General features: G+C 42.2%; 1 protein-coding gene across 2 annotated transcripts in view; it reads right to left on the bottom strand.

Moving 5' to 3' along the window:
- Positions 1–14445, bottom strand: part of cadm3 (cell adhesion molecule 3) — a 104255-nt gene that overhangs the window by 14498 nt on the left and 75312 nt on the right. For both annotated transcript variants that reach the window (XM_058629769.1, XM_058629779.1), the window contains exons 6-7: positions 4722–4892; positions 4046–4136 (exon numbers count right to left, since the gene is read on the bottom strand). In XM_058629769.1, the coding sequence (XP_058485752.1) occupies positions 4046–4136; positions 4722–4892 (262 nt within the window). The remainder of the gene's footprint in view (positions 1–4045; positions 4137–4721; positions 4893–14445) is intronic.

Raw genomic sequence — 14445 nt, 5'->3', positions numbered from 1 at the left:
GTTGTACATCACCTGGACTTCTCCAACTGTGGCGTTGACCTTGCACAAGTCAGGAAGCTTTCATGCGGCGAGTCAAAGTTATGCAAAGAAGGGGCGAAAAAACAGTGTTGGGGAGTTTAACTTGGTCAAATGACTTGAAGGGAAGACATGTGATGTGATTGTGAGCACTCCCCAGACGTGCTGATTGAATAGACGGGAAATATAATAGAATGCAGAGCACAAATCTTCTTTCTCTTCCTCTGAGCTGACAGGCTTCGAGGAAACACGGAACGGAATTTGATACCAGAGGTTATTGGTTTGAACCTGACACAGGATGTGACCAAGAGGAGAGGAGAGGAGAGGAGAGGAGAGGAGAGGAGAGGAGAGGAGAGGAGAGGAGAGGAGAGGAGAGTGATGGGCAGAGGCCTTCAGGTGTCACGTCCATTGAGTTTGTCAGCGAAGGGCAGATTTGAAGGAGGAAAAGAGCTGAGTGTCTGGGTGTGTCAGAGGAAAGGTTGTTGTCACAGTGATTGGGTTTTGACTGACAGCCGTGGGGGCAACATGCATCTGATTTGATTGGACACTAGCTCGTGCCTCCCCCCCCCCCCCCCCCCCCGTCTCGTTTTCTCCCTCTCTCTGTCTCCGTCATCTTTCCGTGTCCCCTCCACCCACACTTTCCTCTCCTCTCTCCCTCTCTCCTGTTGATTTGTTTTCTTTCCCCTCAGCGCATCTCGTTCTCGTGTTTCTCTTCTCCTCAGCGACTGAAATGCTCTGGCTGAACAATTAATCACTGTCGCGTCGAAATCACAATTTCAAACAATGCAACTTTCATATCGCAAAGAGTAGTGTGTTATTTTATATCCTGTTAAATGCTTTTCTCATGAAGATTCTATATGAAATGGTTATTTTTTGGGGGGAATATCTTCACATTTTATGATTCTGTAAAAGTGACTGTAATTTGATATTTGACCATGTGTACATGTGTGACCTTTAACCCTCTCTTTAACTCTGAGCACATTGCAGACGGTTTGTTTTTGTACATTGAGACAAAAACTCAAACAAATGTTATTTTAAATATGTGTTATACTGTTCAAATTTCAAATTGAACAGGCACAATCTTGTGTTCATGTACAACTGCAGTGTTTTTTCTTTCTAAATAAAACTGTTTTTCTTCATTTTAAACTGTGAATACACTATTTTGACATTTTCTGGCCCTTTTATGGTTAAAATAAAAGGGCGGACGTGTTGAGGCTGAAGTGTTCAAGGGTTATGGTGAGATTTATATATCCTATCATTCAATACAGATGATAGTATTAGTGTCAAACAACTGTATATGAAAATGGATATAGTCGTCCGTTTGAAGAACACATTTCCCTCCTGAAGCCTCAGCATTTTTCAATTTCATCAGTGCCTTGACTGTTTTTGCAAAATCATTTCCTGCATCTGCAACCAGGCTCTGTTTCCCACTGAATCAGAAAATAATTGACTAAATTGACATCATGTTTTACTGAAGAAGACACGAAGCTTGTGATTGAGACCATTGCCTCCTCAGGGAAATGTTGAATGACATTATAATCCAAGTGAGACTTGGACTTATTTTAATACAGACCTCCATTTACATAGGGGATCTCTTTGAAACCAGCCTTGAAACCAGGAGTCGCCCCCTGGTGGTTAACTGCTACTCACATCCTACTTCACAATCGATGAAAGTAAATATTGAACTGACACTTGACTTAAAACCACAACACAAGTCAGACAAATCGATTGGATGTTTTTTTTTTTTAAATCACTCATAAGCCAATCGTACCAACCATATTTATTTTCTATTTATTTTTTACATACAGCCTCTGCCACACGGCAGTTTTAGCAAAATCTTTTTCTTGTAAAGTGAGTTAAGTACATTTTTTAGAAATAACTGATACCAGAGGGAGCTGTATATATATATATATATATATATATACATATATATACATGTATATATAAATATACATGTATATATACACATATACAACCTTGAAAGGACGTTTCCATGCACGGCGTCTGATTGTATCACAAGTAAAAAGCTTCCAGCAAAGCAAGTCATCGTGGGAATTAAATCCCTTAGACTGTGGCACGGTCTATACTTTATCGACTCCCTCGCTGCCTGTTAAAACATCTACATGCGATGGCAGTCGCCTCCTTCTCCCCCCCCCTTGGTCTGTTCCACCTGCCAATCAAACTAACAGGATAGTCTTATTCCTCACCACTGCTGTGATGAGCTGACAGGAGGGATGGAGGAGGAGGAGGAGGAGGAGGTGAAGGAGGGGGGCTTAGAGGCAAAAGGTGTGAGGTGAGATAGAGGAGAGTTATAGGGAAGGACGGGGAGAAGAGTGGGATGATGGGTAGGGCCGGGGCGCCGCCGTGACAAGGCGAGCGAGCTGTGAGTGACACAACAGTGAGAGAGAGATACCCGGTGATGGAGGGAGGCAGGGAGAGGAGGAGGAGGAGGTGGAGAGTGGATCAATAGTGGTGGTTGGCTGGAGGTTCATCTATAATGCAGAAAGGCCAGGGGAAGGAGTGTTTGTGAGGGCAGGATTTAAGACGCTAGTTGCAGTCTGTGTGTGTGTGTGTGTGTCGATATGTGTGTGTGTGTGTATGGGGGGGAGGCGGGGTATCAAACAAACGATGTACAAACTGTATCAGTGAACACATGAGAGCTTGTAGCAGCAAATGTTTTTTCAATAACGGCGCACGGTGTGTTCGTGTGCTCGTGTGTGTGTGTGTGTGTGTGTCACGTAGTAACAAGGTGTCAGGCGTCGAACGCCGTGACGTGTGTTTGCTTTCAAGTCTGTGTACGAGCACAATGTCACTGCTGTTGTCTGATGATTGTGTGTGTGTGTGTTACACGAGTGTTAAATACCGATTTCTTTTTTTTCTGTTTGTACCTGCCAAGTTTATTTTGACACCTAAATGAAGGTGTGTTTATATTTTTTTCGCTGCTCTGCGATGACTCCGAAATTACAGCGGCAGTGACGAAGGTGTCACAGATCACATAAGAAACTTTCAAGAACCTGAATCAACAGAAAATGCCCTCAGGTTACACAATGACAGCAGCATTAGTCCGGCCAAAGGTTCAGTGCTGAAACAAAGGCCTGACGAGAAGCACAGCGGTATCTCTTTATCTGAACCGAGGCGTTGGGTTGAAATAAGAATATAAATAAGATTCATTTCCTAGCGTACGCGTCAATAATGTGTTTCATTATGATGATAATACATGATACACCCTGACCTGGCTTGATACATGACTTACTGCAGCTCTGAATGCATCTGCGTCCACTTCGGTAACACCAGCACCACTATCTCTTTCAACTGTCCGTTTGTAGCTCCGCCCCCTGTAGGAGCAGGAGTCGGACACGTGTTCTTGAGAAAACGTGCCAAAAACTGCGAGCGCACAGCTCAGTTCTTTTGGAACACTTCTCGATGTTTGACAATGGAAACGCAAATAATTGCATGAAATGAAGTGAAGTGTACTGCCGAGTGGAAACAGGACTAATGGCTCATTTATCCTCTGTCATCAAACAGACACTCTGTCCTCTGACTGTAGAGTCCTGTAAAATGTGAGCATTAATCAAAGTGACCTTATTTCATTATTTATTGGAGCTGAAAGTTATCATCAGGTTGCAAACGGCCTGGAAAAGCCTAAATACTGTACATGATAATTGATTTTTAAAATTATTATTTTAACTGAACATTTTCTTTTTTTATCCTTAAAAAGTGTTTTTTTAAATCAATAAATGCTGTGTGTGTACCTGGTATTCCTTAGGTTGTGGGGACCTAAATCACATTATGGGGACAAAAATCAAGTTCCCATAATTTAAATTACTACATTTTAAGGTGAAGATATGTTTTAAAGTTAGGCTGAGGTTAGGATTAGGATTAGGGCAGTAGTAATTATGGTTAAGGGTTAGAGTAAGTCTCCAGGTAATGAATGTAAGTCAATGCAATGTCCTCTGAAGTCATGGAAACCAGAGTATGAGTATGTGTGTGTGTGTGTGTGTGTGTGTGTGTGTGTGTGTGTGTGTCTCACTCTGGGTTGCTGTTGCCCAAACACAAAAGATAAAACTTCTCCCCCTCTCTCGGCAAATCGCTCCCAGGCTGGATCTCCACAATAGGGGAATCTGTAAGAAACACACACACACACACACACACACACACACACACATAGAGTGTACAGTTACATATGACTCAAAACCATAGAGACACAGCACCAACAGTCTCATTCCTCCCTGTCTCCATCCATGACCATCTGCATCCTGTAGGCGTCACCGTCTCTCTGCCTCCAACAATGACATAACGCCTCACGAACATATACACGACGCAGTACCATGACCTGAACCACATGGTGGCAGCACCAGCACAGAGTCAGGCACAGGGTGGCAGGGCCCCCTTTTGTCGGCTTCAATTTAAATGATAACCTGCTCTTCTTATCCACTCTGACTCAACTCCGGGCAAGTGCACAAGCAGAGGAAGGTTAATCTGCTGTGTGGTCATTATTACCGGCAGCTAATGTGAAATTACTGATGCAGAGATCTGACTGCAAAGGAGGGAAATGTGTCTATACTCCTTGATAAAAAAAGAAAGAGAAGCAAGGCAGGAATAAAAATCAGAGTGGAGACTGCGGTTTTCTTTCACATCTGACTGGCCTCTCTCTCTCTCTCTCATCAGCATCCACCCTGCCCCCAGTTTCCCCCAGGTTGACTCACAGAACACCTGCAGGGCGTGCTCGCTCCTCTTGTCCCCGGGGGCCAGAGACGGATGGTCGACAGCACAGGTGATGACGGCCTTGTCGTCCTCGCGGCTCACCTCCAGCGTGAGCTCGCTGCTTACGTTGTACGTGGGGTTGTCTGGAACAGCCTCCACCACGTTTGGACGCCCTGAGAGGGGGGGACGACGAGAGGGAAAGTGGTCAGTCAACAGTGAAGGTGTCCACATCTTAACCATGGACTGGTGCAACAGAGACATCACAAAATACAAAACATTTACAAACAACAACAACAACACAGGCTTCGCTGTAATGAGGTGGATGCAGACGTGCACTCACACCCATTTGTTCCTATTGCATGAAAAACATGTTTTCATACTCCTATGTCATTATACGCCAATAATACTCTAAGTATAACAAAGCACCTCCACAAACTTTTATATAACTTATATATCAAACCAATGCACTGTAGAGATGGGCGAGAATATTTGATTAAAGTCAATGAATGTACCTATATATATATATATATGTTCTCTATATAGCCGACTCACACGATCATCATATTCAATAACGCTGTCCACGATCCACGTTTCTCTTTTCCAACAAACAATTTCTTCAATTCAATAACAATTAATCCAAAAGTCGATCAACAGCTGAGAAATCTTTATAACTGACGAGCAGATTAAGTCATTGATCTCACTTAATGATCCAAAAGGTGAGGATTTGCTGCATTTTTTCTCTCCCCCTAATCAATGCAGATTGAAGGTCCTTAGATTCCCATTGGACTGACAATTTAGAGAAAACAAAGAAGACATATTCTAAAAGAAGAGGTCTCTGGGTGACACTGATGGTCTCTTTCCTCTTTGCTCTCATTTCAAGGTCTACACAGCTCATCAGTAAAACTATCTTCAGATGAATCCGTCCATCCATCTTCTACCGCGGGGTCACAGCCTGGACAGATCACCAGTCCATCACAGGGACACACAGAGACCAACAACCATCTACTCTCACACCTACAGTCAATTTTACCTAATCCCCATATTGCATGTTTGTGGATTGAACCGGAGAACCCGGAGAACCCGGAGAAAGCCCACACACACACAGGGAGAACATGCAGACTTCATGCAGAAAGGCCCTTGTTCAGACCGGGTCGCAAACCCAGGTCTTCTTGCAAAGGCCAGAGTGCTAACCACTACACCCACCGTGTGTCCCATCTTCAGATGAATGAATAATGGTCATAACTACGTCTCCAAGTGTGTATCTCTGAATGATTCCAAAGGGACACAGAAATAACTCTAGTGTCAGAAGAGTTTCTTTTAGTCACATTTCAAATTCTCACTCTCGTGTCCTGCTGCTTCATATGGAAACTTGGAAAGTAAAAAAGAAAAAGAAAAAACCCCACATCAAAGCCGCTCGTGTGATCCTCGTGTTCGCGGTTCCAAATGGCAGCGAGAGTAAACAGAACAGGAGCTGTGGGTTTCCTCCAGTACCCAGAACCCCTGTAATGTAACATCAGAAAACTGCACACAGCACACTCATGTTTACTAACCAGGCCAGTCATTGATGTTTCATGCCGACAGTCACCAAAGGCATGAAAGAGGATAATCTAACGTTGCTAAGTCCATCATTATTTGGTGGATGAAGTTTCCATTTCACACGATATAAAAAAAAAACCCAAAAAACAAACATTTTTCTTTAGCAAGTGAAGAAAATCCACTCTACTCTCTAAAACTTCACAGCAAATGACTGAAATACTGTACTTTCAATGTTGTATTTAACTGTGTTAATCCCTTTAGAGGACTTCCCTGTAAGGGCCACACCAAAAAAGGGAAAACCTTCTGAAAATACAACACAATAAAAACAAAAGTCTGTTGTCTATCGAACGACGTGAGCGTCAACTTCATTGTCAGTTTTCCTGCCGACAAACCGATTGTATTTCCTATATTTAAAACATAGCACAGGACACTTGCAACACACACACAACAAAGTTGGGTCGGTTGTCAAGACTGAAAAGGTTATACAAGTACTTGTATAACCTTTAAGATGCTAATTTTTAGCATCTTAACTGGTAACAGATATAAAAGGAGCATCCAACAAAAAGTTGCTTTATGGCTCGCCACAAACACCGAAAATAAATGATCATGCCAATTCTGTACCATTGTTTTTGTAATCTAATTTTGTCGTTATGGCTGGGATTGTGTGTACTTACCTCACTAAAGCAATTATATATACAGATATATAGATTCATATTCATGCTTCCAAGAATAAATCAATTAAGAATCTATGAAAATATTTAGGAGGAACTCATCGACCATATCAGACAACTATACGTGGGTATAGACAGCCGCAGTTTTTGCATGCGTCATCACGACATCCCACTTTGGTCCGGTGTTAAAAGTCACTGGTCCCGCCTTTCAGACAGTTCCTCCAATCATCACGTTAAAAAGCCCAGCATCCGTGCCCGCCCACTGCTCCACTGACTCACAGAGAAGCCGAGCTTCTGTGGAAGCAATCACAGTCGAGCTCAACACAGTGAAGAAAACCTATTCAAGTGGTTTTAATGCGGCAGCTGCTACGGGAATACGAAAATCACGTAAGACGATCCGTCATCCGTGCAAGGATGAAAAACTCTGCTGGATATGTGTGAACATCAAGCCCTCGCTGAGTATTGTATGAGAGACAGACAACAGAGTTAGGCTTAGGTGTACATTGGAAAATCATTGTCACTGCATTAACTGCATTATGCAAAAAGGAAGCCACATATAAATCATCAATTATTGAACCAAACTCATCATAGTCCTGATGTCCTGAAAGACAATGGAGACATGTTCTGTGATCAGGCAAATCCAAACATTCAACCTGCGTCTGATCGCTTTCTGTCAAATCAAGGTTCACATGGGGTTAGTCATTTATTGTGAAATCTACAGTGAAATCCTGGTCAGAATTCATGATTCACAGCATATGTAAAGTAACAATATGCACATATTTCAGTCTATATTTCTTTTGTCTGGCAGACGTCATGACGGTCTGTGAAGAAGAAGAAAAAGAAGAAGGAGAGCTGCAGGGCGAGTGTAAGTGGGCCTGAGCCACAGCGACCGCACTACAGTTGGACAGCGTATGAAAGCATAAACACAGTGGAGAGACCGCCATCCGAAGATTGCGTTCCATTGTGAGGGAATATCAAACCAGGCAGTCAGAGCGTGAAAGTGGCTGGTGAGTCTTGGAAAGTGGACCAGAACCTCGTCACCTTCTCCTGTGTGGAGCCAGTGACACACGCAGCACATGTAGGTCAAGCTCATGAATAACATGCGACACAGAGGAGACACAGATGGAGGCAGAAGACATGCATTTGCCCACACACAGATTTCCCCCATCACTCAAACACACTGATATTATAGATGCCTCTTCCTCCTCCTCCTCCTCCTCCTCCTCCTCCTCATCCACAGAACTCTCCAAATACCACAGAATTTAATGACATCTCTCTTTTTATTACCATAACCAATCCTCTGACCTACAGAGAAAATTAGTTTACTTTCCAGGTGCATTTCAATAACTACAACTCTCTTTGCACACCCACACACACACACACACACACACACACACACACGCAGACTGTCTAAATCCTTTATTAAAGACCATGGATCTCCGGAACCAGACTGTGGAATGGAGAAATCCTGTTTGTTTACCCATGGACGCCCAATACAGTGTTTTTGAAAAATAATACAATTGTGTTTTCATAAGTTATTCAGACCCAAAGGGTCAGTGAACTTACTCCATGCATTTGTTAAGGGGAAACAAAAAGGGTTTGTTGTTTTTGTTCTTTTGTTTTCTCCCTCCGAAAATGCCCCTGTTTATTCTCTTGTGTGGGTTTGTTTCTGAAAACTGTGATTTTTTCATCACTGCGAGAAACCAAAGCGAGACACATTGGTGCTGCTGTGGTGGCAGAAAGTGCAATTTGTAATGCAATTTGGGCAAACTGATTTTTACCCCCGTATTCAAAGAGGCATGAATTAATAGCTTAACAACACATTGACAAAGTTACAGACAAGGTAATTACAATATAGTGGAGCCGTTAGTGAACTTGTTTCCTGTGTAACACGTTCCACGGATCACCTTTATGAGATGATAACATGTCAGTGTTGGGCTGCAGAGTGTTTCTGTGGCTCCTGTGTGTCCAAAAAATAAATAAATGCTGATTTAAAGAGTAAGAGGGACGAGGACAAATAAGACTCATTAAACTGGATGTGAGCGCAACACCTAATGAACAAGATGAGTAAGGACATGTAGATACTGAGCGGCCTGTTGACAAGGACAAGCACGCGGTACAGGGGAGGTACATAGAATGGTGTGAAAATGAATTCAGTGTTGAATATAAACGGCGCCGTAATGAGTGAATAACCTGCAGAGGAAAAAGTGTAACATTGCTATTGTACAAAGATTACTATTGGATTAACAGCTCCTCACTCAATTAAGGTGAACTTTTGTATCTAAGTTCAACCTAAATCCCTGATTTTAGCTTCATAAATGTGAATATTGATGACTGATATGGGTTTTACTATGGCTGACACAGAGGCCTCTCTTTGGAAATCATGGAAATCCTTTGTTCTTTCTTTCTTTCTTTCTTTCTTTCTTTCTTTCTTTCGTCTTTTGCCTATTTGACAAATTGTTTAACATAATGGATTAAAAACATTTACTGGAAGTAACTATCGTGTGGTTAGCAGAGACGTGTCTGCAGCAAGAGTTGCTGATGTTGCCTTCCATGGTTCTCAAACTGCAGTGCGTGTACCACCGGTGGCACACTAAAACAAACAAACTACTTTAAAATAAATTTATGGATGAACTTAGCAGCAATGATCGAGTTTGCGATAACAAAAATGTGTCGACTCCCTTTCATAAGTGGAAATCGGCTGATTCATTAAACAATAATAGGCTGAAGTTGAATTTCAATAATTGGCAACCAAAAAAAGAAATTGGCTCATATATTTCTGGATATTTTGCTCCTTTACAACAGTAATATAACTAAATATTTTTGATTTGTTGACTAAACACGATATTTCCAGGCTTCTCTAGAACTACTGAGCAACAAGTGTTAAAACCTGCTAAACTACACCATCTCAAATCATTGTTAATTCTTAATTATTAGCATCAATAATTGAATAACCTTATCACATCCACATCATTAATATGAAAAAAGTTTCAAAGAGTTTACAAAAAAACCCTCATTATAAAAACATATCACATCATCACATTTATGGTTTTAATGACCGATGAATCATTCAAGATAAATATTAATATTCAATTATATTATTGCAGAATTAGTGTGCAGCCATCTCCCTTTTTTAAATATTTAAGCTTGACTTTACTCCAGCACCTGCTCAAAATTTAATGGGGTGTCCGCGGTTTTCGATAAAACTCCTATTACTCGAAATAAAGAAGGCGGATGGTCGTCACATCCTCTGGAATTACTTCCCCATCAGTGCATGAAACTGCCATGACTTCGTTTTACACGACACACACAAACAAGTGACGAGTGACTTGTAAAGCAGTTGTTTTCAGTGTAACTGAATCACTAAAATCAATTCATTAAAAAGATTTGTTCACCACTTCCTCCACAGACTCCGTCTGACACAGTCTGACACATTTTAAACTAACAGATATCCTTAAAATCAGTTTTCTATGATGAATTGTGTTGCAATATGAGATTTTTTATGAACTTAACTATAATCTAAAGTTGGCGTAAGCAACATTTTTGTCCAATACTGATCACTGACAGATGAAAATGTAACATTGACAATAAACCTATACATTGCATGTGTCGCTATGCACAGGCAGTAAAAAATGTAAATAAATAAGCAGCAACAGCATTTTAGCTGAGTCATGTTGTGGGCTGTTCATTTATTTTTCATGCGAGAAGAATATTTGTTACACAGTAGGTGAATTGTGTGTTTGAAATAGCTTGAAATGTGAGTTTGTGATATCAGTATCATCAATTATTTCATGAAAACATTTCAGTGTGATGTGAATGAATTACTCACATGTCCTAGTTTAGGGAGGACTGGAGACATTGACCAATCACAGTCGCAGTTCAGAGAGAAAAAGGTGTGTAATTCCAGTGCCGTGAACAACTGTTCCAAAACCCCATGAGTCTAAAGAGTCAGCAAGTCAATGTGGGAGGGGCCAGGACAGAACCCCTCATTCCCAAAACCCATGGTTCCCACACTCCTCACAGGTCGGCATGAAATTCAAGAACTTTTCAAGGACTTTCCAGGACCAATTTCCTCAAATTCAAGGACCAAAATGTGATGACACAGCTTAAGATGAAAATATGCCAGTTTGCTTCGTCCATGGCGTCCACTCTTATTGATTTGCAGCACGTCCTTGGGAACTTGGTGAGCCAGGGATCTTGGAATTTGCATAATTTGGATTCTTATCGGTCACAACTCGAGTGCCAGCCGCGAGCATAAAGCTCCGTTAACGTTTACTTCCACTTTCACTTTTTCCTTGTTGCCGTTCTCATTAGTGGTATATGCCAAAAAAAAAAAAAAACAACAACTGCAGAGGACTCCGGCACACACATGCCCACTGTGCCTGAATGGAAACATCAGCCATAATCCCTGGTGATCCTGCTGCCTACCCCAGCTTTAATAACTCATCAGAATCATTGAGAGTGAAAATAATCGGTTTCTGTGCGACAACACACAAAAAAAAAAGACAACTTGGACCAATAAGAGAAAACAAACTGAGAGAGCAAATCAAACTCCTCCTCAATATTCCACATCTTTGCCAAATGAAGGAGGCACTTGACCCTGAGCTTTACTCCAGTGGAGCAGCTCAGTCACAGAAGAGTTTAAAAAAAAAAAAAAACCCTGTTTCTTCTTGGCATCTGAGAAATGTGAGATGCGTGGCTTCGCACTGCTGCGTGCACACTCAGCAAAAGCTCCCGGATAAAGGTGAAAAATAATCAAAACAGTCATCACTTTTAAGCTAAAACCAGATTACTGCCAGCGATATGAGCGTACAAGAGGTCGTGTTATTCAGAGGGAACGTATTTGTTGTTTTATCGGATCACTCAGCTGACATCTGTTGTCTCTCCTGTGTTAAATCAATCCTATGACACTTTCCTTCACAACTCTATAGACTCTTGTTCTTCTTTTCTATCACAGCAAAATGTCATTTTGGAGCTATTCCTGTTTTGTATGAATTCATATTTAATAATCTATTATTCTTCCCACTCGTTCCACATGGGATTATAAGACAAAGGTGAACTGACATAATTCACACGGGCCGTGTTTGGACACGGAAGCACCAAAGAGGTTGAAGGGTTTTTTTTACTCTTCACTTCCTAATATTTAAGCCTTGGTGCTGGAATGTTGCTTCAACTAAACCATTTCTAGAGTGTTGGGAACTTGAGATTGACATTCACCACAAACATTTTTCACAACAGATTAAGCACTCGTGACAATTACATTACAGCACTAGAATACTTCCATTTCGCCAGTAAGCTGTGGCTGTGCCTGAGTCTGCCTTCCATTTGTTCATATTTGTTTTTCGGAGGGCTGTAAATGAATAAACCAGATTGTTTCTTCTGTAAACACAAATCCTCTTGATCCTAAAACCCAACACAAACATCATTTACATCTCAAAGCATCTTCGCTGCGACCTCAAGGCTCCAGCGTTATACGACAAATGTATTTAATAACAAAGAAGAATCCTCCGAGGAGCTGTTGTGGGATATTAGCGGTAATACTTTTTACACTCTCATCTGAATGTGGACTTTCACTCGTGAAGAAACATTATGTTCAGCAGAAGACCAGAGCGTTGCTCGTCTCCGCAGGGACACGCACGCCCATTTACCGTCCGCCGTCCGCCCCGCGTCCTGCATTATGACAATTTGGGATGGTATTCAGCTCGTGTGCTCTTAAGTGCCGCCATAAATCCCTATTATCCCCAATACAATACATCGATGTCACTAAATGATCCATAGCCCTTTCACACAGTACAACTAATACAGTCCTCAAAGATCTTAGCCTTTCATTCTTCTCAATTACCACTCCCTTTCCAGGCACTCGCTCTCTCTTTCTCTCCGTCTTCCCTCGTCTCTCCAAATCCTCCTTCCATATTTCTCTCTACATTTCCTCAGCGTTCCCTCCCCTCTTCTTTCTAATTCTTTCAAAGTGGTCCCCCGATCCCTTCATCCTCACAAACGGAGCTCCGGTCGAACCACACAGCTGCCTCACTTCTTTCTTCTTTTTTTTTTACTTTCAGCCTCTTCTGTCGACTCCATTGCTCTCTTTTTATACCTCAGTCGCTCTATTTTTTTTGTACACACGCACACACACACACTCATTCACTCCTCTTCCTCTGTTTTCTCAGCAGCACCTCACTGTCACTGTCTCGAAAACAAGGCGTCTCTCTCTCTCTCCCTCTCTCTGCACCCCCCACACCCTCATTCTTTCATTTACTGTCAGTGAAGCTGTCAGAGAAGCAGTGGTGAGCAGCAGTCCATGGGCTCATCTTTCCAACACACACACACACACACACACACACACACGCTGCAGGAACGAGACGCATAATAACAGCACGCTGACCTGAGCTGCTCTTTTTTGCTATCTAGTCAGAGATGAGCTCTGTGAGACAGCCAGTGTGTGATTGTCATCTGTTCATTACCCGAGTTTGTGTTTCAAATGGTAGCTCTGTTTGTGTATGTGTGTGTGTGTGTTCACACATGTCTGTGAGGACACATTTTGATTTGAACAACAGTCTCTGCGAGGACATTTTGACCTTGTGAGGAATCATTTTGACTGGTCCTCACAACTTTGAAGGGCTTTTTGATGGTTAACACGTGGTTATGGTTAGAATTAGGATTGGGTTAATGTGTGTGTGTCCTCATTAAGCATGCTGTACAAGTGTGTGTGTGTGTGTGTCAGAGTGTGCTGCTCCGACAGTGACTGATCGGTCTTCGGCGATGTCGGGACGGATGGGCGAGGCCTCGAACACACCATCCTTCACTCTTGACTTGATATCCTTCAAATATCTCTCACTGTCTCTATTTTACCCCTGGGTGCAGGCTTTAAAGGGGCAGGTCACCCAAATGACAAAAAAACAAAAACAAACAAACAATGTCACTGTCACTAAAGTTGTTTACTGTCGTCGATCAAATTGATTAATAATTATATTCCGCAAACATGACCAGACAGAAGGAGTCCTTATGGAAGGTCAAGTTGCCCTGCATCAAGTGTCAATTACTGCATATTTATCATTTATTTCCTTATTTATCAAAGGTGTCTGTCCATGTGGGATCATTCTAGCCCACTTCATGCCGTAGTTGCACTGAAAAGAAAGTGCAACTCTGTGACAGGATGTAATCTGCGTTTTCCTGCGTAAAAATTTGGATGTGCAATAACACACCCATGCAGCTCACTTTAGGCTTTGGATCTCGTTACATAAAGGACACCCTGCTGTCAGTAAAGGCCCCGGAATGCACTGATGCTGCATGTAAATCATGAGCTGCAGATGTCCGTCTATCTTTAATCTATACTGCTTATCCTTTGAGGGCGGTGCGGCCGGTGGGCGGGTGAGTCGGAGCCAAATCCCAGCTGACACTGGGCGAGTGGCGAGGAGCATCCTGAACAGGTCACCAGTTTATCACAGCGCCAACATGAACACACAACGAGCCATTCATCCTCAAAGCTGCGCTCACACGTATGCACCGAAGGCTTCAAAGT

Source organism: Solea solea, chromosome 1, assembly GCF_958295425.1.
Source record: "Solea solea chromosome 1, fSolSol10.1, whole genome shotgun sequence".
Taxonomy (NCBI): Eukaryota; Metazoa; Chordata; class Actinopteri; order Pleuronectiformes; family Soleidae; genus Solea; species Solea solea.
Note: the sequence above shows the minus strand (reverse complement) of the source record. Positions and strands in the feature narration are given on the sequence as shown.